This window comes from Dermochelys coriacea, chromosome 2, assembly GCF_009764565.3.
Source record: "Dermochelys coriacea isolate rDerCor1 chromosome 2, rDerCor1.pri.v4, whole genome shotgun sequence".
In the NCBI taxonomy this organism is placed as follows: Eukaryota; Metazoa; Chordata; order Testudines; family Dermochelyidae; genus Dermochelys; species Dermochelys coriacea.
In genome coordinates, this window is record NC_050069.1 from 269,073,381 (window position 1) to 269,097,980 (window position 24,600).

Genomic DNA, 24,600 nt, shown 5'->3' on the forward strand with positions numbered 1-24,600 from the left:
GGGGACCTGAGGCGAGGCGAGAACGGGGCGGCCAGCGGCGGCGGGGGACCTGAGGCGGGGCCGGGGGGACCTGAGGCGAGGCGGCGGGGGGCGGGGGACCTGAGGCGGGGCCCCTGAGGCGGGGCCGAGGGCGGGGGGAGAACGGGGCGGCCAGCGGCGGCGGGGGACCTGAGGCGGGGCCGGGGGGAGAACGGGGCGGCCAGCGGCGGCGGGGGACCTGGGGCGAGGCCGGGGGCGGTGGAGGACCTGAGGCGGGGCCGGGGGGCGGCGGCGGCGGACCTGAGGCGGGGCCGGGGGGCGGCGGCGGCGGCGGGGGACCTGGGGCGAGGCCGGGGGCGGTGGAGGACCTGAGGCGGGGCCGGGGGGCGGCGGCGGCGGCGGCGGGGGACCTGAGGCGAGGCCGGCGGCGACCAGGGGGACCTGCGGCTCGGCCGGTTGGGAGGGAGGGAGGGAGGGACGCAGGACTGGGCGTGAGGCGATGGAACAGTCTGAGGCAGGGTGTGGGGCTTAGAGCGCCCGACAGCAGGGTCAGAACCTCGCACCTGTCCGCCTCGCTTACCTGAGCGCCGACGACCCTCCTAGTACGGCCACCGTCCACCTCCAACCCGGCCTCTAGCCCTGCCCTGCTTCTCTCCCATTGGCGCGAACTGTTGCCATGGGGATAGATCCCACCCGTCACTCCGTGGTAGTATCGGCCAAGGTGGCAGGTTTCATTTCCGCTGCGCACACCGGAAGCGGATCGCAGAGGCTTTTGGGAGTTGTAGTTTCGGCTGTCGCGGACCGGCGCTAGAGAGTTGCGAGGAGGTCGGTGTCGGGGACCTGGGACCTGCATCTCTCCATCCGCGGGAGGCTCCGAGCCGCTGTGTGCGTCGCGGGCGGCTCGCAGCATCTGCGTGTGTGCGCGCCGCGGGCAGGAGGGGCGGGGAGCGGGGAGCCGGGGCGTTGTGCTGACGGGGAGGCTCGGCGCCTCCGTGTGCGGCGGGGATGGGGCGGCCCCGTGTGCGGCGGGGAGGCGCTGAGCCTGCAGGCGGGGGCGAGGTGTGTGTTGTGGGGATGGGGTGTGTTGGCTTCTCGGCGTGTGATGGGGGGCCAAGGGGAGTCGGTGGGAGGCGTCGGGGTGTCTGAGCCTCCGTATGGGGGGCAAGGGGAGCAGGGGTGACCTGGGGGGTGTCTGAGCCTCTGAATGGGGGGGCAAGGGGAGCCGGAGTGGGATTGGGTGGGGGAAGGGGGACCTGTGTGAGACTGGGAAGTTTTCAGAGATGTGGATTTTAACAGCTGAGTTCCAGAGGCAGCTGTTCACTTCTGGGAATCTCCAGAGGAGAGCCCTGGTTTGATAGAGCTGTGGAAGTTTCTCAAGCTTGGTGTCTCCTTCTCAGTGCTAATAGCTGCAGGGGGAATAATGTTGTGGGGAATGGATGAGCTGAGAAGTTTCCAAGATGGGTATTTGGAATTGGAAGCAAAATTGGAAAACAAAGCTGCCAGCTGACTCCTTTTTCCTGCAACCCCACTGGTCCTCAGCCCTGCTGTAGAGCCTAGTTCCCTGACTCCACATGCAGCCCATCTGCCTAGTGCTATGCCTCTGGGCTCCCCACTGGGCCCACAGACCTGGATTCCGCAGTGGGACTGGGCTGGGTATGCAGCAGGGTCAGGGACCTTTGGGAACTCCTACTGCCAATGCTATTCCAAGCTGCCTACCAGCATCAGTGACCCTCCACAGCCTCACTAAACTTAGCAGTAGAAATCCTAAGAAGGCAGTGATGGAGAAGAGAAATCTTCTCTAAAGAACCAGTGCTCCATCAGCCTCTGTGGTAGAAATTAAAAACAGTTCTTTGAGCATTGCCTGCATGGATCCCTGTTTTAGGTGAGGAGCAAGCCTTGGGAATTTTGGAATAGCAATGTCGAGGGCTGGAGGCTGCATGAACTCCCTGCCAGTGTCCTTCTGACCTCCCCTACACTCAACGATATACAGAGGGATGTGACTGCGGCTTAGTTTTTTCTGACTGCTATAGGCAGTGAGCAAGAGCTCTGTGGTGTAGGTTGCTTCCTTGTGTGGCCTGTTTTGGGGAAACAGCTTTTTCTATATATATATAAATATAAATTTATTTATAGCTAGGGATAGTTACTGGAGATGGCCAAAAATCCTAATGCTCTGTTGAGCGTTGTATTTCTGAGCTGCTCTCATGTTGTTGAGGGCCTATCTAAAAATTACTAAAGTCAAGTTTGCTGGCTTCAATCTGTGTCCCTGCTGTAATTGTATTAAGTCTGTCATCAGCTAACATATTTGGTTCCTGTTCTTCTTCATTGTGAGCATGTCTCATTCTGCTTAGTCAGGTTCTAACGCTGGGCTTGGAAATGCTTCAGCACCCAGAGACTTGGCTTGGTCATCTTAAGTTGTTGATTAAATGTCCCATTGAACTACCCGTTAGAAGTCTCATAGCTTCATGGGTCCATTCTCCTTAAACCCAGTGTCATGTCAAAAAGAGATACAAACTCCCACCTCTAGCTCAGCATCAAGTCTTAACAGCAGACTTCTTGAGTCTTTTGAAACATTCCATCTCTCATTATCATTCTTCTCCTTCAGCAGCAAAGATGAAAAGAAGCCATGAGGCCACCATAATTGCGGGTCTTCCTTGGCGTCAGTGTCTTCAGCAATGTCTGGTGGTAGCATTGAGTGTCTTGGGAGCTTCCATCTTGGTTTTGGGTGCTCTGGTATCATTGATGGTTTCTGGTTCGAGATCCTCTGTGTTAGGGATCTTGGCATTGGACCCTCCAGTTCTGGTACTGAATCTAGCTGATGAATATTGGCTCCAAGTGCCTCAATGCTGAGTACATCTATCCAGGCTGTTGCCTCTGTGCTGCTCTTGGATACCCAGCCGCTGGGTGGCTAGATCCAGGCTGTGACTGCTCCCAAAGCTTTCTATATCGTTCAGAGGAAACTTAGCCCAATGGAGGGAACACTGGACTATGAGCTCTGGCTCTGACATGCTATGTAACCTTGAGAAAATCACTTAGCCTCTCCGTCTGTGTCCTTGTTCACCTCCCACCCTTAATCTTTCTTATCTGTTTAGACAGTCCCTGCCCCAAAGGGCTTACAATCTATTACTATGTGTTTGACCAGTGTCTGGCATAATGGGGGGGTGCAGACATCTCATTTGGGGATCTCTAAGTGCTACTGTAATACAAATAATGAATAATTACTTGACATTGGTGGTGTTCATGAATTGAGCTAATCTGTTGCTGAATCTCTTTGGATCTCTGTGTTCGCTAGCTCTGATATCTCCTTCCTTGGTGCTGAATAGTGAAGCATCCCCTCTTTCTCCTTTCCATGTTTCCTCTGTGCACTGTCCTGGTGGACTTGGTCTTCAGAGCCAGGAACTATCAGAGTCAACCTTGCAGTCATCACTGATGAGGTCATAGATCCACTCTTGGATCTCCTGATTTCAGGATTCTTCTGCCCATCCTAGTTAAGATGAGGCCTCTCTGGTTCTCTCTGAATTCATGGTCCTCCTAGAATGAATCTCACCTATTCTATACACCAAAGGCACATTAGCCCTATTGGACTACGTAGGTTCAATTTCTTGTATTACTTACATGAGACGTCATCGTGCAAGATCTTTCACTGAAGATTTAGTCTACATGCAAGTAACTGATGTCTCAATCTTTGTCATATTTAAAGTAATGGAAGGAAGAAGATGCCATAGATATGCCTGTTCCAACATGTCCTCATCAAAGCCATATGCTTCTGTGACACTATTAGCAGTCACTCCCTAATGACTTTAAAGTTTTCAAGAGCTGGCTATTTTGTATCATATTGGGATAAAATGAGAGGTCAGTCCATTTCCACTCATAGATTGTCAAAGTAGATTAGACTCAGCATCCACACTTGCCATGAATTAATAGAGATACCAATATCAGCAGACATGAAGGCATTTTGTACCAAGTCTATGATGACTGTTACTCCAAGTCTCAGGAATGTTCATCCCCAGAGAGACATACTAAACTGCTACCTAGAGTTCCATCCATGAATGATGTTATGATATACATGCTGAATTACTACCAGGACGTCGCTTGTAGGTTGGATCATCCAATTTGGAGCATCCTGGAATCCTTAGTTGAGCAAGATTCTCCAGCCTTATCTCTTTGGGTCTGGGGACTGCTTGTTAATCACCTACAGTGGGTTTTCATGCAGGCAATGCTGAAAGAAATATGTAAATATTTTCCTATAGCAATTGTTACTGTTGTTCTTTGAGGATGACAGTGTGGCTCCATCCAAGCAATCTGCCATTATGTATCATTGGGCTAGGAGGGAGTCCAACCTCAACAAGTACCGCTATTGAAAATACCACGTTCATGCCCACTGTACACTCATCAGTCACCTACAGTATGGATCCATGCAGGCATTCCTATTGAGGGATCATGTTTGTCTATTTCACTATTTTTGAAATAGGCAATTAAAAATACAAAGTTATTTGGCTTCTTCATCACAAAAAATAGTTAATTACTATAGCAAAGTGTCAACTTCTTATCACCAAAATTAGTAGGTCTGGCTCTGCATGCACAGAGGGAGAAGATCTGTTGAGTATAAGAAAGGTGCCATTTTCACACAGTCACTTTTCAGAATAGAAAAGTGTTCTTGCACTTAGGCTGTTCTTGCACCACTGGAATCAATAGGATTTTTGCTATTGATTTCAGTGGGAGCCCTTTGAAAGCCTAGTAATAATAGTATCATCTGAATGGGAACACCCCGCAAATCTGCTTCAAATCTGTTATGAAATCTTTGTTACTCTAATTCCAAGAATGCTCTAAAACTGAACTAGTGGGCATTGGTAATAGACTATTTCCAAAATTATGTTTTGTTGCCCTTGCATTTCTCTTTCCCCTATCAGATGTCATTAGTCCCACATTGAGAACAGTGCATTTTAAAGTAAATAGCTAGCTTAACTTCTTAACTTGAGTTGGGTAAAAAACAACTGAAACATCAAACAAATATAGGACTCTTCAGTGTGCCTTATAACTGGGAAAATACATTAACCAATGTATGTCAGTCTTAAGAAAAAAAAATGTGTGTTGAGGGCGTGGGAGAAATCCCAAGAGCAGCCTATCAATTTATTGTATTTCATCTCAATGGGACTTGCTATGGCTAGAATTTGAATGCCTAGAAATCAATAGCACCTTTCATCCTGCAAATTTTCAAAGTCTTTACAAACTTGAACTGATAGTTAGAGGGATCACTTCCCCCACCTCTAGATATAACATAGCAGCTATTTAACAGAGTGCAACAACTTTATTCAGCAATTTAAGACCTCAAATAATAGATACTATAGCCAAGCAGAATGCAGTCATTCAAACTGGAATCTGATCAGAATTCAGCTGTATTCCTCACCTAAAAGATTGTTAATATCAGAAAAGCTAGTGGAGGCTTAGACATTTCAGAGAGGAATATAAATTCTAACTTCCTGCCTCTTCACCCTCTTGCTTTCCTAGGAATCAGATCTTTTCACTTTGACAGAGATGTTCTCGCTGAATTCATGTAGAAAAGGTAAGGACTTGGTTGGTTTGGGGAACTCTCTCATCTCTCACCATTAATATTTCTTGACTGATCAGCTATAGCACTAGATTTCTGGACAAAGACATCCAGTTCATAAATAATTTGACCATCCTTTTCTATACTGGATGATATGACAGGTGTGCTATACTGCCTGGCAATGTGACTTGATATCTCATTCATTTAAGTGTTTGTGCCACCAATGCATGTTTAAAATGTGCTGAAAAGGAAGGATGTGTGAGAAAATTAGTGGCCAGATTGACAGTTATGTGTCACTCTTTTTATAGATTCATAGATATTAAGGTCAGAAGGGACCATTATGATCATCTAGTCTGACCTCCTGCACAATTCAGACCACAGAATCTCACCCACCCAGTTCTGCGATAAAACTCCTACCTATGTCTGAGCCATTGAAGTCCTCAAATCATGATTTAAAGACTTCAAGGTGCAGAGAATCCTCCAGCAAGTGACCCGTGCCCCATGCTACAGAGGAAGGCAAAAAACCTCCAGGGCCTCTTACAATCTGCCCTGGAGGAAAATTCCTTCCTTTTTAACTGCAAGGAGAGCCTCACATCCAAGGGTAGAATTTGTCCCCACTCGTAAAAGTGTAAATGTTTCCAAACCATAATTGTTTGATATCTAGTACTTATGCAGCAGTGTAAATCACTTTTCAGCTAGGGAAGCTGTCTGAACAAATGTTAATGTCACAAGTATCTGTACTTACAGTAAGTAGTATAGTAAGAGAGTCATTCCATGCAGAAGCTGGAGATGGAAAAGAACTACTGTGTCATCCAGTCCATCTCCCTGACAATGCAGGGTTGTTCCCTGTAGTGCGTTACTTAGCGCTTCATCCAGTTTAATTCTAATTAGTTTGAATTTTCCCTTTTAATTTCATCCTCCTACTCTTAATTGTATCCCTTTGTATTAGTTCAATAAGTCTCTCTCCTTTGTGTTTACATAATTCAAATATGTCAACTGTTATCATGTCCCTTTTTGTCATCGCTCAGCCAAGCTCTTGATTTAGCTCTTTTTAGTCTTCCATCATAAGTCAGTCCCTCCAGCCACTGGTCATTGTTGTTGCTTTTTCTGAATGTCCTTCACTAACTCTATCTTAAAATGAGCTGCTCAGAACTGAATCCAGTATTCCTGGTATGGTTGCACCAGAGATGTACAGCGCGGGTCTATTATCTCCCTGCTCTGGGAAGTAATGCCTCTGATTCACTGCTTCGGTGACATAACATTTCATTAGCCATTCTTGTTTCAATGTCAAGCTAAAAATTTAGGTCATCAGTAGTCATGGATCCTATCATTTTAAAAAATTAATGATATTTGACATTTGTATTTCAGTGGAAAAACTTAAGATGCCAAGTAAAAATCTGGGCAGGATGGGAGGCTGAAGGAGAGCAGCAACTCATGAGGGCTAGTGGTTTGTCATGACTGGACTGGGGGTAGGGACTTCATGGATTCTGTGACACTACTAGTTTTTTGAGGAAAGTCTTGAAGCTAGCTATCTGGATAAGAAGCTTCTGTACAATGCTGCTGCCATCCCTTTTGCAAAGGCTCATGTAGGGGAGAAGAAGGGTCAGCCGCGGCTCGCTGCTGTGAGTCTGAACTGGCATGCAGAGGGCGAGTGGTATTAAATTATTAGTTAAATGCTGTTAAACACTTTTCATTGCAAAATAAAGGATATTTTGGTTGAAATAATGTAACCTGTGACTTCTGGCATTTTTTCCATAAATTGATTCTTGCCTTTTTTCTGTGACCAGACTTCAACTTATTGTCTAATTTACCGTGACAAACCACTAGCCCTACTACTTATATCTAATTTGCTGAATACTCTCACCCCTTTCTTTTTTTTGCATCACTGTTTCTTCCTCCCATTGAATGTGTGTTTTCCATAGTCTTCCTGAGATGTACAGCTATATTTTTCCATTGTTGTATTCTCTACCAATGGTTCTCATCTCTTTATGGCTCTCTCTATTATTTCTGCATTCACTGGTATGCATAACTCAAAACAACTTAATATAATCTGTGATTTTCCTTAATGCAGTGGTTCTCAACAAGAGGTCTGAGGCCCCCTGGGGGGCTGCAAGCAGATTTCAGGGAGACCGCCAAGCAGGGCCAGCATTAGACTCTCTGGGGCCCAGGGCAGAAGGCCGAAGCCCTGCCACCCAGGGTTGAAGCCTGAGCATTGTAGCTTCATGGGGGCCCCTGTGGCATGAGGCCTCAGGCAACTGCCCTGCTTGCTACCCCATAATGCTGGCCCTGGCTTTTGTATGCAGAAAATCAGTTATTGTGGCACAGGTGGGCTGTGGCGTTTTTATAGCATGTTGAGGGGTCTTCAGAAAGAAAAAGGTTGAGAACCCCTGCTTTAATGGACATCTTACTCCTTCAAGATCACAATGAAGATGTTAAATAAATAAACTGGATACATTGGCATTTAACATTAATCCCTTCTACACACACACTTTTTATTTCCCCCAGAAGTTTTACTTCTGCTTAATTATTTCTATCCAAACCAATTTGAAATAATTTTTCAAAATAGAGTTCATGGGGTTTAGTATCAAATCATTTGCATCTACCGAATTTCCTTAATTTGGGCAACTTGTCCGGCAAGATTTGTTCTATAGGAACCAATGCCATGTATTACTTATGGGTGTCATTCTCCAATCATACTTTTCTCAATATTTGTTTAATTATTATATTGGGGATAGAAGTTAGACTTATGGGGCAATAAACTGCCAGGATCATTTCAATTTTCTTTTTTGAAAATCTGTACTGCATTTTTACCAGTGCCTCTCTGGTTGCCTGATTTTTCAGAAATATTTGTCATTGGTAGAGTAAGTTAATTTGCTTAATACCCTAAGATGCACATCCTCTGAGACAAGTGATTTAGTGTGTGTTCAGATCTTTCAAGTACACCTTTATCTGTTCTTTGTTAAAAGTCTTTTATACAGGGTTTTCCTAACTTAACTTTTCAGACATCTTTTAAAAATCTGCCCTCTGCATGAAAAATGTAAAAGTTAAATTTCTTATCTCCCTCCCTCTTATCTCCCTCCTGATATTAGTTGTTTTTTCTCCTGATATTTGTTGAAAGCCTTATTCTTCTTAATGATTTTCTACACATTTTAAACAATGTAAAATCTTGCTTTACAAGCAAAGTACTTACTGATTAATAATGACATTTAAACTCACTACTGTAAAGAGGCACTCTCAATTTAATTGTAGCCCAAAGTGCATATGTTATAAATAGACTTCATAAAATTTAAGGTGTATATGAATATTTTGACCATTTAAAAAAAGAATTCTGATGGGGGGTGGGGGAATTAAAGCATCCCTGCAGTAGTAGGATAGTTGACATCCACATGTTACAGTATTAAGAACTTTATGCTCAAAACATTTAATTTATTAAAACTGACCAAATTTAATTTTTTTCAAGGTGAGAAAAATGCAAACAGTGAACAATATAAGTATTTTTTTAATTCTCAAATGTTAGTATCTAAAGTGTTAGTAAAATAATGAAGTTTGATTGCAACTGAGACACTGCAAGTATGGTCAGTATGTATCTTTTTTTTTTAAATTACTTTCAGGTACTAAACCTGCTCCTGAAGTTTCCCTGCTGATTGGTATAGTTCTTGAAGTCAGATCTTCCTGTTTTGCTTACTTGTTTTTTGTTTGTTTGGTTGTTGTTTTTTAAATGTGGTCTCATTACTATGTGAAAAAGCTGAAAAAAATGGGGAGAATATAACTCAGCTATGTTGGCGAAATGGTGAAAATATACACAAGGTTCTGGCAAATGCATTTTTGTCTTCTTCTCTCCAAATTGTAATAGTCTAAAAAAAACCCCAGAAGTTATATTTTTTAAGTTCCCTTTAACATTGTATTTAAAAGAGCAGGGGAGTAGAAATTGGAATATCTGGGTACCATTCGCAGCACTGCACTAACTTCTTCTGATTTATGAGTAAGTGAATCATAAACATCTCTCTGGGTCAGTTTCCTCATTTGTAAAAATTGTGTAATGCTAACCTACCTTAAGGGGTTGTTGCGAGGCTCAGATAGTATTCAGAAAGTGCCTCATCTCAAAGCTATATCTTACATGTATTAATAGGCTTAATTTCTCTTATGTTGCTTCTGGTTGATATGCATGTGATCCAGAGATAATACAAAGAGTAGATTTGCTACCTAGGGGCACTCAAGGGGGAGCAGCAGGCTAAATGATATTTATACAATGTCAGATGTAAATATGACTATACTTTAAAAATAAAAAGGGGTGGGGGAAAGGGTCCTACTATTTAAATTACTGGCATACTTGGCCGGGAGCTTGAAGTTCTTTGTTTAACTTCAGAACAGATATGAGCAGGACCAGTGCAGGCTTCCCCCATTCTTCCCTTTCCCTCAACTTCGAGGTGGCGAGAACCCCTGTAACAGGGAGAGGGATCCCTTGCTTTCTAGCCCTATTTACTTTCTTGGCCTTTTCAATGCAGCTCGCTAGTGCGGGGGTGGGTAGGGGATGAGTGGACAGTATCAATTGCAAGAAGGCCATAGACCTACCCTTGAATGAGAATGGGTAAGTTACTATAAAACAGGGGCGGGGGAGCCTGAAGGAGCGAAAGGGGGTGTCCGGCAAGGGGGAGGCCTGGTCAGAGCATTGGGGGAGGCTGATCGCTATAGGGCAAGGGTGTGGAGGTAGGACAGCTCACAGCAGCTCCTGAGCTCAAGCTCCTCCTTGTCTGCCATGCTCCGGTCTTCTCGCTAGGGGCCGCTGCGTTCAGGTGGTTCTTCCTTGTGCAGGCGGCGCCCCCGTCGTTGTCCCTGCCCGGCCTGAAGCCGGTAGTAGGCGGTCTTGCAAGATGGCGGCGCCCAGGCGGCTCCTGCTGGCGCTGGTGAGTGGCGTTTCCGGGCCGCGGCGCTGCCGCCGCTACCGCCGGGCGGGGCTGCTGGAAACGGGTGGCGCCACGCGGAGCCTGTGCGCGGGCGGCCCCCTGGGAGAGGCGGAGCTGGAGCCGGAGCCGGGAGCGGACGAAGCCGGCGCAATGGTGAAGGGTGAGCTGAAGACTCTTCCCTCCGCACGGGCCGGCGGCTCTTCCCCGAGGCGGGGCTGGCGGGGCGACAAAGGCAAAGGCCCCGCTTCCGCCATAGCGTGGCCGGGGGCGGGGAGGGCAGATTCCGCCCCCCCCCAGGGAGTTGGGGTGGGGGGAGAGCGAGGCCCCCTGTCCCCAGCGTTGGGGGGGGGGGCCGTGTGCGCGCGCGCGAGCGCCGCACATCCCTCCTGCCTGCGCTCGCCGGCCGGCCGGCTTCTGTCTGACTTGGGGGCGGGTAGGCCCAGGCGACGGGCCCCGCACCGCGCGGCACAGCCCCGGCGCGGGAGTCCAGATCTCTCCCGGCAAGGGATGGGGTGGACGGGACAGGGCGCCCTCTGCCATCTGTGGGGCTCGGGGCCCGGTGGCTGGCAAACAAGCGCAGGGGGGAGCGGGTGCTCGGTGTGCTCACTGCAGAGAGACTCGTGGGGCCTTGGGTGACCCTGCAGGGCAGGGGTTCCTGGCTGGAACCTGGAGCAAGGGAGGTGAGTGGGCCGACCCGTCCCTCTCCTACTGCTGCTTCCCCAGGTGAAGTGGCTGACGGGGGGTGCTTTTTCCTAGGGCCCCTTCTCTTCTCCCAGTGTGGCCCCTACACGGGTATGAAACTGCTGGTGCTGATTAGCAACGAGTCCTGGGCCTGGCTTCTTGGATAACTGTGGAGCAACTGCATGTTGGGGGGTGGTGGTGGTGATGGTTTCTGAAGCCTGCCTTTAATAACGATTAGGATGGGTCTGGGCTTCCTGAATGTGAATCTCTCAGTATTATGAACTTTCATTCTGTTCTCTGCCTCTGATTTACCAATAGGGTGGGTTGGCTGCTCAGGAGAGTGGTGAAGGGCTCCATATCCTTTTACCTCAAGGTCACTTGTTTTGTGGGCAGATGACTTCAGTCTGTAGAGCTGGCAGGCTGGCACCTTTGACCAGCTAATGTCTCTGTCCAAACCAAATAAAATGTAAAAAGTAAGCTGGATGTTAAAAGTTCCCATTTACCATAAATTCCTTTGTGTAACAACTTCCATAAATTACATGTGGGAAGCTGTTTGTTAGACCCTGCTGGGCATTCTTCTCTGCATATCATCCTTCAGCGTGTAGCAGACATTCACTTGAGTTACAGGTTTCAGAGTAGCAGCCGTGTTAGTCTGTATTCGCAAAAAGAAAAGGAGTACTTGTGGCACCTTAGAGACTAACAAATTTATTAGAGCATAAGCTTTCGTGAGCTACAGCTCACTTCATCGGATGCGTCTCTAAGGTGCCACAAGTACTGCTTTTCTTTCTACTTGAGTTACAGTTTGTTTCCCTCTTAATGTCCTTATCCTATTCAGGGCTCACTTCATTGTGCACTTAGAACCTCACACACTTTTACGCCTTTCAATTATCTAGTTAAAATCTCACATACCCTTTTTAAAAAAATTGTGTCTTTCAAGGATGTTTGCAAATATAGTAATAAGCCATGACCGGCTTACTACAGGCATGATATTAAGCTACTAGTGCATAGATGCTTTGTGAGGTATAATGCCAAAGGCTGAGAGCCTTCATCTACCCAAAAAGTGTCCTGGAAGGGTTATTGCTGTCATATGATGGTTTATCTGTACATTCAATTTTTTTAAAAATTTCCTGTGCGGTTTTTTTGGTGGGGGGGGGGAGCAGGGCTGGCTCCAGGCACCGGCGTTCCAAGCAGGTGCTTGGGGCCGCAGTCAGAAAGGGGTGGCAGAGTTTCCGCCGCGGCGGCAGTTCGGCAGCAGCTTCTCTCTCTATCCTGCTGTCCGTGGCAGCAATTCAGCAGCAACAGTTTTTTTCACTGTGTGGGACAGCAAAACCGCTAGAGCCGGCCCTGGTTTTGGGTGGACTTCTTTCTGTGAGCTTCCACTATGGAAATTAGTTCATACTAAAAGGATAAGAAAAAATTGTAGGAAAAACTTTATATAAATACCTCTATCTCAAATATTTTAATTTTTTTAACTCTTCTTTGTCTCTAATTGGTCACTTACTTCCCTTTCCCCTCAAAAGCCCTGCTCTCCTTTTGGTAGCAATTTATGACCTAACAGCTTTCAGCTCTTGCATATAAATTGGCCTGTTCAACAGCTACCAATTTGACCTGTTTTCCAGTGAAAATGTTAGAACTCAAATAATCCCCTCCCTTCCCCCACTCCAAACTGCTTCTGAAAGGGCAGTTTGACACACTGAGAGAGGAAAAAAGAAAAGGAGTACTTGTGGCACCTTAGAGACTAACATAGATTTCCACTCTATACGGCTAAATTCAGTGCCTTGCATAATGACAGGTTTCAGAGTAGTAGCCGTGTTAGTCTGTATTCACAAAAAGAAAAGGAAGGAAAAGGAGTACTTGTGGCACCTTAGAGACTAAGGAACTTAGTCTCTAAGGTGCCACAAGTACTCCTTTTCTTTTTGCAATACAGACTAACACGGCTGCTACTCTGAAACTGGGAGAGGAGTCATTTTAAACCCATTTTTTTCTCCTTTAGCACCTCATTTCCCTATAGACAGCTACCGCCTATTTCATCCATCCCCAGGTGCCCTGTCTTTCTGCTTCCCTTAATTTTTCCCCAATGCCCATTTAACATAATAGGTATGGCAGTCTTTTTGTGTGTTAGTAAGATCTTGGCTGTACACTGTTAGGAGCTGACATACTCTGTGACATCAAAAAGCCCAACTAGCCAACCAGAAAGCTGCTTGGGTGTTACAGGCAGACTTTGACTGTGATAACAGTGATTCAGATAAAGCTGGAGCTGATTGCTGGAGTCTCTTCTTCCTCATTGCCTTGTATTGAGTTCTCCAGTGATCTTCTCAGAGCATGTGAGGTTGTTTCAGGATGCTCACTGAAAGAATAAAAGGTATGCCTCATTCAACACGTAAGGTGTCTTTAAGGGCTCCCTGAAAGCCTGAGCTCCATCTCAGTGACTATTACTTGAGCCCATAGGGAGCATGAAAGTCACTTTGAGGTATTTCTTATGGAGGCAGGCCCCAAGCCTTCCACTGTCAGATTGATATCTTCAGGTTCAATTTATCCTGGTACCTTGGCACTGACACCTGGTGAAACCACTACAGATACACCAGACCCTTGCTAGAACATGGGATTTGGGATCCATGCACGGTACTGCATTATAGCAGGGACCACGTTAAAATGAATTGCAATTAAAGTAATTAAATTTGGGATCCATGGCCGCATTATATGTGAATTCGTGCTATATGGACGCGTGTTCTAGCGAGGGTCCGGTGTATTGAAAATGCATCTCTGATCTGAGATGTTTTCTGGGTCTGTTACTGTAATCCACATGAATTTTGTTTTGCACCAATAAGGAATCTTTTTCTTCCTCTCTGTAGCTACACAGATTTGCCTCACTAGTTGTCGTTTGTGGTTCTCCAGTTTGAGATGATCTACCCTAGTTCTGAGGGTTATTGCTGTCATTCTTAGATTGTAAGCACTTTGGAGCAGGGTCTGCATGGTCTTTTATTTGTATTGTGCCTACGCTACTGGGTGATGGTGTAATATAAATATTTGTAATGGAGTCCAACCTGAGAACTCTGGTATGTAGTCCTCTAGCAAGAAAAGTCCTACTGTAATTATCTACATGAACGGGTGTTGGAGGGCCACAAGCTTTTCATCCTTGTACATGTCTGATGCTTTGGGGGCATTCTCCATCAGGTTTCCTTAATTTTTATGGACCCAATGCACCTTGGTCTTCCTGCATATCTCTGTTGCTCATTTGCAGCCTCTTTCTGAGGATATGGAAGAAGGAATGAACAGTCAAGATCAACCTAACAGTCTTTTGTTATTTCCCACATGAGAATGTAGGCCATTCAGTTTCTCCACTTAACAATTTTTGGCATTTCCTGGATTTGCTGGGGCTTATAGCATCTTAGGTGCTATGAATGGGATTTTCAAAAGCACTTGATGTTGGCCTTACTCTGCTCCCATTGAAGTAAATGGTAAAACTCCCACTGTCTTCTAGAGTTAGGCCAGTGCTGAGTGCTTTTTATAACCCACCTTGACTTGTCTACTGTCCAAGAAGGGAAGAATTTTCCTCTCTTTCTACAGATGTGGCCTGCTAGGGACTAAAGACTAAAACCAGCCTCCATTTCATCCATCTTCGGGATGTCAGGTACCAACTCTCTCAACTGGGTTTTGACTACCTTTTAGCCAATCTGCAATCAGGGCCTCTAGTCTTGACAGTCAGAGACTGGAGTGATATGTGACATCTGCTGCATGGTCCCACTGCAGCAGTTAGCCAGCTGCAATCACAGAAAAGCTTCCTAATTGCTACAGAACTGCTTTAAAATCACTTATGGGTACATGACTGGAAATATGGTGCACGTGGCTTGAAATACTTGATGAGGATGTCACAATGCTCAGTGATGTTGCTGAACGCCTTCCTAGAGGCACGGAGAAAGATTGGTCGCTCTGGAAATGTTTAAATCAGCTCTGAGGATATGGGAGGTCAGTGGTCTCCAAAAGCCTTTCCATATAATATAGTTTTTGTGGCTTCTTTATGATATTTTCCGGGCTCTACACAAAAGCCATGCAGAGTTGGTTAAGGATAGTATATCTGCCACAGTACAACATACAGTCTGTCAGTGATCTCCCAGAAGATCCAGGAGAGAGTCTCTTCTGTGGTGAACAATGTTCAGATATGCCTGCAAATGATACTGTCTGGTCACTTCAGAGGCAACTCCTTCTCTGCCTGAAGAGAAAATGCCTTTATCTATACACCAGAGGTAGCAGCGAATCAGTTTCTTGAAAGATGCTGTCCTCTTGGCTCGGAGTCAGGCGCTCCCATGTGTCTTCCCTCAATATCTCTGCTTCCAAGAGCTCTCAGCAAAACTAAATGGCACAGAGTGTGAGAGAGTTTAATAGCTCTGATTAGAATAGATCACTTCTTGTTCACAGATCTCCTAGGCTTTGTGTTGGTAGCTGAACAGCTGAGTCTTTCTCTCGTTATCTGAAATCCCTGACTTTTAGCAACCAGGATCGTAATGTATTGACGAAATGTGACTGACCAGGGAAATTCAGCAAATCTTTCTGGACAGTTGTAAACCTTCCATCAAAGAGCCTATGCCTTAAAAGAAAAGGAGTACTGGTGGCACCTTAGAGACTAACAAATTTATTAGAGCATAAGTTTTCGTGAGCTACAGCTCACTTCATCGGATGCATCGGAAGTGAGCTGTAGCTCACGAAAGCTTATGCTCTAATAAATTTGTTAGTCTCTAAGGTGCCACCAGTACTCCTTTTCTTTTTGCGAAATTTGTTAGTCTCTAAGGTGCCATCAGTACTCCTTTTCTTTTTGCGAATACAGACTAACACGGCTGCTACTCTGAAACCTATGCCTTAAAAGTGACCTGTAAAGATTCATTAAGGGGCCTCTAGAATGACTGGGGATGTTTCTGTTACTGAAATCTGCTAAACTGCTATGTGTGTTCTGCATGAAAATATGATGTTACTCATCTTAGCAGCTGGGCTATATGCTCAGCTTGGGTAAGCAGCTCTGCAATCTTTAACCAGTTCTCCTCAGACGCACCTCCATGGTTGCTGTTAGTGCAAGTTAATCTTTCAAAAGTAGAGGTCTGTGCTGACAGACTCCAAGGAAAGGTCCCATTCCAATAACTGGTTCTCTGAGCAGATTCAGTACAGATTCCCACTTCCCTTTCCCTCTTCTTTGAGTCCTGCTGCTAAACTTAATTTAAATGGACAGCAGCTGTGGTGGAGTTAGGGAGCCACAGCTCCTTAAATAACCTCCCACCATGTGTCTAGATCCCACAGAGGAGCCTGTGCATTACTTGAAGGCACTACTTTCTAGAGCCATTGACTTGGCAGTGAGGGGGTAGGTATGTGCATCCCAAGTATTTGGATTTGTACTAACAATTTGTGCAAAATGCAGTTATTGCTCAGTAACCTTTCTGCCATTTTACAGTTGGTGTTTGGTTGGAGTTTTGGGGGGGGGGTTGTATTTGTCTCAAGTCAATTAAAACGATTAGTTTTCATTTACTTTGTTTCATTTTCTAGCTTCAGGGGCTAGTCCAGTGCCACAGTATTTAGGTTCTGAACACTTCAAGGGAATGTTTGCGTCCAAAGAAACGGATTTCAAATAGATGTTTTTTAATCATGGAAATGTTTTCATTCATCTCAAAGCTTATAAACCTCGTTTGTACAACATAAAGTGTTTCTAGATTGGCTTTTATGGTGCGTCCTTGAGTCATGAAACCAAAAGTTCTAACCATGAAGCAATCTGAATAGAATTTTTTCAGGCTTTTTGAAAGTGGAATAAGTAAACATAGCTGCCTGACTTCTCCTGAAATCCAGACCAGAATAGCTTTTGGTTCGTTGATAATGGAGTGACCTCCAGTGGTGAGAGCCCAGGGGACTTCAGAGTTTCAGGATTCTGTTCCACTGACACATTGCAACACCATGGGCAAAGCACTTTTTGCTTCCAGTTCCACATCTGTAAAACAGGAATAATTTTAGACCTTACAGCACTTCAGTGAGATAAGAGTTTATAACATTCTCCAGCTCCTTTGAACAGGACCATACAAGTATTAAAATAGCATTCACTTTTTCCATTGTTCTTTCAGATTCCAGAGACTTGTTGAAGGAATTTCCACAGCCAAAAAACTTGCTCAACAGTGTGATTGGAAGAGCCCTGGGGATCTCCCATGCAAGAGACAAACTGGTGTATATCCACACTAACGGGCCAAGAAAAAAGGTAATTCCATTATTAACCTCTAGCTGTGGGAGGAGTGCTTGTATGTGTAGGTGGCAAAGGGCCAGAAATACTCAGAGTTGTAAGTGATTTTTAATATACACATCTGAAGCACTATTGCAATTCTTAATGGCGTATTGCATAGTAGTATGTGTTTCAAATATATTCCCCCTTCCGTCTGGTTCTTCATCTCAGCGCATTTAATATGCATATAAAAACCCAGTCTCCATCTCTAACCCTCCCTGTTTGTGGAAGGATGGTTATTTGACGTAACTAGTTTGCTGTAGTTGGCTTCTTTCAGCAGGGAGGCAGCATGTGCATAGGGCAGGGTGCTAGGAGTCAGACCTGAGTTCTAATCTTAGTTTTGTCACTGTCCTACTATGTGATTGCAGGCAAGTCACTTCACTTCACTGTCACATCTATAAAAAGAAGCTAAACGAAAAGCCCTTTGAGATCCTCTGCTGAAAAGTACTAGCTGAAAATAAGAGCTGCTTAGTGATATTTATTAAACCTTTCTCTTGCCTGGCATTCAGAGAGAGCACCCAAGCACTAAGAGGAGAGGGCCTGGATTCTGAACTGTCTCATATTTCACTGCTTTTCTCTCCTTTTCAGAAAGTCACTCTGCATATAAAATGGCCTAAGAATGTGGAAGTGGAAGGCTATGGGACCAAAAAGATCGATGCTGAGAGGCAGGCTGCAGCTGCTGCATGCCAGCTCTTCAAGGTGAGCTGCTGTTCCTCTCCTCTCCCCACCCTCACGACATCCCTGCCAAGAGTCAGGAAGAGGCCTCTGAACTTGCTGGCCTACTTAATGGCTGTTTGACCTCTGACTTATTTAAAGCTCTTTCCTCCTCCGTTTTCTCAGTTGTTTTGTCTTCTAGTCAGGAATGGAGGCAGCCCCACTGGGCTCCAGGCAAGTGGCTGGATGTGACTGAGCTTGCGCACTCACTTACTCCCATGGCCAAGCAAGTAGGCTGTCTGAACACATTAGCAGCCTTGAATTACTTCTGGTTCTTTGTTCTCCATTATGTCCTTTGTTGTCCTCAATCTCCAAACAAAGCGCATCACTCTTGGGAGAGATGGGTGCACCTAATGCTGTTCCTGTGTGCCTGCCTCACTGTCGGACAATATAAAGTTATACTGGGAGCTGTTTGGGAGGGAGCATGGTCTAGTGGCTAGAGAACCACCCTGGAAGGCGGGGGTTTTGGTGCTAGTCCCAGCCCTGCATTTGATTTTGCTGTGACCATGAGCAAGTTGCATCACCTCTCTGTTCCCTCATCTGTAAAACGGAGACAATATTGACCTATGTGCTATTAAGCAACCTAAATACAGGGGTCGCTGCAACTCCCCCCTAGAATTTAAATCTAACTGCATCCAAAAATTAAAAGAACAATATGGTTGCAAAGCCAGGCACTCAAAGGTTAGGAAATGACAGAATTAAGGTTGCCTCTGCAACCCTTAATTTGGCCCCTTTATGCATATGCATTATGATGCGGTCTTTAATTACATCATCACAGACTCTTTTTTTCACAGGATCCTTGCCTCATTCAGTGCACAGGGTGGATGGTGCTCATTGGATGAGTAGCTTTGGAATATTTTGTTTTATCATTATTGTTCAGTGTGTGGCCCTAGACCTTACTTACTGTGCAGTCTGAAAGCATAGAAACTATGAAAAGCTAAATCTTCTCAATGAAATGGTTGTAAGAATTTTTTTTATCATGGGGGGAGGGGGGAGAGATATTTTACCTCAACTGTGTTCTCAGAAGCAGTGGAACCATTTTTGCTGAAATTTTTCAAAACAGTTCAGCCCAATGCATGTATTTGGCACAGAAAATTCAGCCTGAATGGTTAATTTAGCAGAGCTTTACACAACTGAAAACAAGGGTTTTATAATAGGAAGCTTTGGGCAACTTTATCTAAAGGTGGTCATTCCGGTGCTATCCATAATAAATAGCTTGCCATCCAAGTAAACAGATGGTACTATCTGCTTAGGGCCAGGGACTGTCTTTGTTATATATGTATGTAGTGTGAGGGGCCCCAAATCAGGGATCTCAAGGCTCCAGCACAGTACAGAATAATACTGTCCTGTCTAATAGGGTGTTGTGAGACTAAATGAATGAATGTTGCCAAAGCCCTTTGAAATGTCACAGTATAGAAAAGCAAGGCGTGTTGTCATGGGTGTCCCAGCACCTGTGTGTGGGCACATAGGCCTAGAATGCAGGTGAGGGATTCTTGCAAATAATAATTATCCAAACAGCAGTTGGGAGCTCTTTGTAGTTCCAGGCACAGACAAGTTTTGAAGTCTTGTACTTTACAAAACTCAGAAACGCAAGCATCTGTCACTCGAATGTAAACGTCTTACTTTCATGAAAGAGGAGGAAGTGAAAAATTAACATCTTCCCTAACAAGAACCCCAGTGGTGTGTTTGTTGGGATGTCCCAAATATTTTTGTTCTTTGAAGTAAATGTGAAGTTTTTACTATGTGAATCAACATTGTCTGTTCTGGGAGAGAAAAGAGGAGTCTAGAAAAGTTAGTATAGTCTGTGTTGTGTTGGGGGGGGAGGGATTCAGTGCTTTAAAACACCAAACAGATACTGTCTGCTGTATAACAAACCAGCATGCACTGGCCCAGCCTTTGTAAGCAACGGCATGATACCAAATCACTGTGTGAAATCGAAAGAGAAGTCGGCAAGAAACAATTTCCCTTTTAAGGAGTGACTATAAATTGGGACATGCGGAATTTTTTTTTTTAAGGTATGCAAGTCCCTTTTCAGCTTCCTTTCACTCTCCTGGAAACAAGGGATTCATCTCTGCACGTCTCCCTTTGGACCAAGCGTGGTCCCAATCTGCTTTAGAAGTTGCCAGGTCCTGCTAGCTCCCTATAGCTGTCTAACAGTGTGTGACTCTTTCATTCAGGGCTGGGGGTTGTTAGGGCCCAGGAACGAGCTGTTTGATGCTGCAAAGTACCGAATCCTTGCTGACCAGCTCGGCTGCCCGGAGGACAGGTGGTGCCCTGAAGGCAGATGGCGTTCCAAATCTGGACCATCTCTGGCTGACTTGTCGACTTGTTGGAGACGGGTGGAACCAGATGACTCTATCCAGTCCATGGAGCAAGGCAGGATGCCTAAAGCGATGCGAAGAGAGGAGCTGGAGGAAGGGGAGCTAGAGGAAGGGGAGTTGGAGGAAGGGGAGCTGGAAGAAGACACAATTGATGTTACCGATTACCTATCTATGGCACAGAATGAAGCTCGGACCCCAGCTAGAGACATGAGGTAAAATCATGTTCTGACAAGCTCACTAAAGCAGGGGAGTAGTGAGAAAATGATCCGTGCACTAGCTGATGTATCTCCAAAGACCTCAAAGTTGACCTCTCACTGCCCACAACATAGTGAGCACACAGAGCACTTCAGCAGTGTCTGAACATAAAGCTCCTGTGCCAGGCTCCATAAGGATGCTGCAATTGCTGTGCCATTCCATGGTGGGTCTGCCTGCTTTCATACCTAGGTCAGCACAAGAGGGCGTGGGGTTCTTTTGTGGACTCCTGCTCTTCTGACAGGCAATTTCCCCAGCTTGCTCACTGTCAGCCTCATTGACATGGTGGGGAGCAGTTCTCCTGGCCCGCAGTTTGTCATCTCCAAAAGCCACACTTAAATTTGGCAGTCTTTTTAAACTATTTTAGGTGGCCCTTGTACATGGTAATGAGATTATTCCCACCCTTACCCCACAGTACCTTGCTTTGTGCTTTTTCACTGTAAGCTCTTCAGATTGCCAATGTCCTCCAGGAGAAAAACAAGTCAGGACCTCTATTTCAATTTTTTTTTTTAAAGGGAAACAATTTGGGACAAGGGGGGAAATATTTTGAAATGGACTGTGTCTCCTAAAGGAGTAGTAAAAGCCATTCCTGTATTCCAGTTTGCATTTCAGCTGTAAATATTTAGGATGACTGTTACTTTCAGTAGAAGGTAGAATTCTGACTTGGAGCTTCCATTGGCTAGAAGGATTGTCTTCATTCTGAGTTCTGTAATGCAATGTAATGGTACCCAGTTGGCTGCAAACCCTCCATTGCTAATTAACTCCATAATCTCTTTACTCACATTGTATTCTTTAATTACTCAATTTTAGACCATAGCAAAGGAGCTGGAGGGGGAAGGGTCTAAGCACAAATCATAGAATCATAGAATATCAGGGTTGGAAGGGACCCCAGAAGGTCATCTAGTCCAACCCCCTGCTCAAAGCAGGACCAAGTCCCAGTTAAATCATCCTAGCCAGGGCTTTGTCAAGCCTGACCTTAAAAACCTCTAAGGAAGGAGATTCTACCACCTCCCTAGGTAACGCATTCCAGTGTTTCACCACCCTCTTAGTGAAAAAGTTTTTCCTAATATCCAATCTAAACCTCCCCCATTGCAACTTGAGACCATTACTCCTCGTTCTGTCATCTGCTACCATTGAGAACAGTCTAGAGCCATCCTCTTTGAAACCCCCTTTCAGGTAGTTGAAAGCAGCTATCAAATCCCCCCTCATTCTTCTCTTCTGCAGACTAAACAATCCCAGCTCCCTCAGCCTCTCCTCATAAGTCATGTGCTCTAGACCCCTAATCATTTTTGTTGCCCTTCGCTGTACTCTTTCCAATTTATCCACATCCTTCTTGTAGTGTGGGGCCCAAAACTGGACACAGTACTCCAGATGAGGCCTCACCAGTGTCGAATAGAGGGGAACGATCACGTCCCTCGATCTGCTCGCTATGCCCCTACTTATACATCCCAAAATGCCATTGGCCTTCTTGGCAACAAGGGCACACTGCTGACTCATATCCAGCTTCTCGTCCACTGTCACCCCTAGGTCCTTTTCCGCAGAACTGCTGCCGAGCCATTCGGTCCCTAGTCTGTAGCGGTGCATTGGATTCTTCCATCCTAAGTGCAGGACCCTGCACTTATCCTTATTGAACCTCATTAGATTTCTTTTGGCCCAATCTTCCAATTTGTCTAAATAGAATTAGGGAGAAGAGAGAGTTCTTTATTTTTTACCTACCTAAACTGTTTTACTTTTCGTCTTGCAGGGGAGGGGCCTCTGTTGAAATGACAGATGACAACAATGCCATCAGAGCTCTGACCCAGTTCCCTCTACCCAAAAACCTTCTGGCCCAGGTGATTCAGATTGCAACCTCTTCCTCCACAGTTAAGGTGAGTTGCTGTTAGAATGGCCTCTCCCATCTCCTCTTGTTGGGAATCTGCCTTTCAGTGACTGGGAAGGATGGGCTGCAGTGATTGAAAGGGTGTAGATTTCAAGGAAGGAGAAGAATTCTTTGGGGTTCTCCAAAGGCTGGCTAGATAATGATGGGCTGAAATTAGGCTGAAGAACAGGAAAACCTTATTGACCGTGAGACTTGAGGAAGAGTCCCTCAGGAGAAGCAGTGGGAGCATTGTTACTCAAACAAGAAGCTGCTGTTCTATGTGGGGTTTGTGTTTTTGCTGGGGTGAATTGTGCTGCAAGCCACCTTGATTTGTGCAGCCAGCCAGAGCCATATCCTTTATTCTGAGAATTTTGTAATGTTCATTGATGGTCAGATTTGTCCAGAACTCCACTCTTGCCTACATCTCTGCTCTCCTTCTCCTTCCTCTGTGCACTTCACCCACCTCCTTTCCAGACTTCGTTGTGCCCTGCACATGATGAAAAAAAGTTTGACAAGCTCTCCCCCTTGTATCTTTCACCTTCTAACTCCCTCTTTCTATGAAGTGCTCCACAGAGCAGCCTGTTTGTTATGTCTTATCTTTGTACCCACTGAGCCTTTAGCAGGTGAGCTCTCAGGGGAGGGGTTTAGCACAGGTCACCTCTGACTACATGGATGCTGCTATGTAAGCTACTGGTTTAGTGTATGGGGGAAAGCAGTGCATGTGAAATACCTTGATTTTAGTAAGGTTTTTCACACAGTGTCACATGACGTTCTCATAAGCAATCTAGGGAAATGTGATCTATATGAAATTACTGTAAGGTGGGTGGCTAACTGATTGAATGACTGTACTCAGTGGTTTGCTCTCAGACTCAGAGGACATATGTGTTCTGTCCTGAGTCCAGTACCACTCAATATTTTAATTGAATGACTTGGATAATAGAGTAGAGAATGTGCTTATAAGATTTGCAGATGACGTGAAGCTGGGATGGGTTGCAAGCACTTTGGAGGACAGGATTAGAATTCAAAAATGACTTTGACAAATTGGAGAATTGGTCTGAAATTAATAAGATGAAATTCAATAAAGACAAGTGCAAAGTATGTAAGCAGTTTACTTGTAGCTGAGTTGGTCCCAGGATATTAGAAAGCTTGTCTCTCTCACCAACAGAAGTTGGACCAATGAAAGATATTACCTCACCCACCTTGTCTCTCTAAGTGCAAAGTACTTCATTTAGGAAAGAAAAATCAAATGCACAACCACAAACAGGGGAATAACTGGCTTGGTGATAGTACTGCTGAAAAGGATATGTGGATTATTGTGGATCACAAACTGAATATGAGCCATCAATGTGATGTAGTTGTGAAAAAGGCTAATATAATTCTGGGGTGTATTAAAGGTGTGTTGTATGTAAGACACGGGAAGTAATTTGCCCACTCTACTTGGTACTGGTGAGGCCTTAGCTGGAGTACTGTGTCCAGTTCTGGGTGCCACACTTCGGGAAAGATGTGGACAAATTGGAGAGTGTCCAATTAAGAGCAACAAAAATGATGAGGTGTAGAAAACCTGACCCAGGAGGAAAGGTTAAACGGGGCATGTTTAATCTTGAGAAAAGATGGCTGAGGGAGGACCTGATAAGTTTTCAAACATGTTAAGGGCTGATATAAAGAGGATGGTGATCAACTGTTGTCCATGTCCACTGAAGGTAGGACAAGAAGTAATGGGCTTAATCTGCAGCAAGGAAGGTTTAGGTTGGATATTAGGAAAAATTTCTCACTATAAGGATAGTTACGCTCTAGAATAGGCTTTCAAGGCAGGTTGTGGAATCCCCGTCACTGGAGCTTAAGAACAGGTTGGACAAACGCCTGCCAAGGACGGTCTAGGTTTCCTTGCTCCCTATGCTGACGCAGGACCTGGGCTAGACGATCTTTTGAGGTTCCTTCGAGCCCTACTTTTTTATGATTCTATTCCAGAAGGTACTGAGTTAAAATCTTACATGTAAAAATGCCCTGCTGTTTAGGTAATATAGCCTAGTAAACCTTTCAGAGGCTCCCTCTGAATAAACCAGCCTTTCAGTTGCCTTCCTCTTCCCTCAAAAGCTGCC

The 24,600-nt window shown here is 45.3% G+C and overlaps 2 protein-coding genes and 1 long non-coding RNA gene across 15 annotated transcripts in view; 2 read left to right on the plus strand and 1 right to left on the minus strand.

Moving 5' to 3' along the window:
- LOC119851537 (KAT8 regulatory NSL complex subunit 1-like) overlaps positions 1–699 on the minus strand; it is a 153,253-nt gene extending 152,554 nt beyond the window's left edge. For all 4 annotated transcript variants that reach the window (XM_038391547.2, XM_038391546.2, XM_043509824.1 and 1 more), the window contains exon 1: positions 560–699. The gene's annotated coding sequence lies outside the window, so the exon portion shown is untranslated. The remainder of the gene's footprint in view (positions 1–559) is intronic.
- The window catches only part of DHX30 (DExH-box helicase 30), a 42,188-nt gene continuing 18,185 nt past the window's right edge, over positions 598–24,600 (plus strand). Inside the window, exons 1-6 of one of the 10 annotated variants that reach the window (XM_038391531.2) lie at positions 598–864; positions 5,485–5,539; positions 17,205–17,335; positions 17,945–18,055; positions 20,248–20,603; positions 22,388–22,511. In XM_038391531.2, coding sequence (XP_038247459.1) covers positions 5,512–5,539; positions 17,205–17,335; positions 17,945–18,055; positions 20,248–20,603; positions 22,388–22,511 — 750 coding nt within the window. In that variant the 5' untranslated portion in view covers positions 598–864; positions 5,485–5,511. Of the gene's footprint in view, positions 894–935; positions 1,039–5,484; positions 5,540–10,380; positions 10,589–10,800; positions 11,152–17,204; positions 17,336–17,944; positions 18,056–20,247; positions 20,604–22,387; positions 22,512–24,600 lie in introns of those variants that run through there. The other 9 variants (XM_038391530.2, XM_038391532.2, XM_038391533.2 and 6 more) reach the window with 9 other exon arrangements.
- Positions 11,190–11,982, plus strand: LOC122459081. Its single transcript, XR_006279542.1, has 2 exons — positions 11,190–11,736; positions 11,911–11,982. It is a non-coding gene; the product is annotated as an uncharacterized LOC122459081 (long non-coding RNA).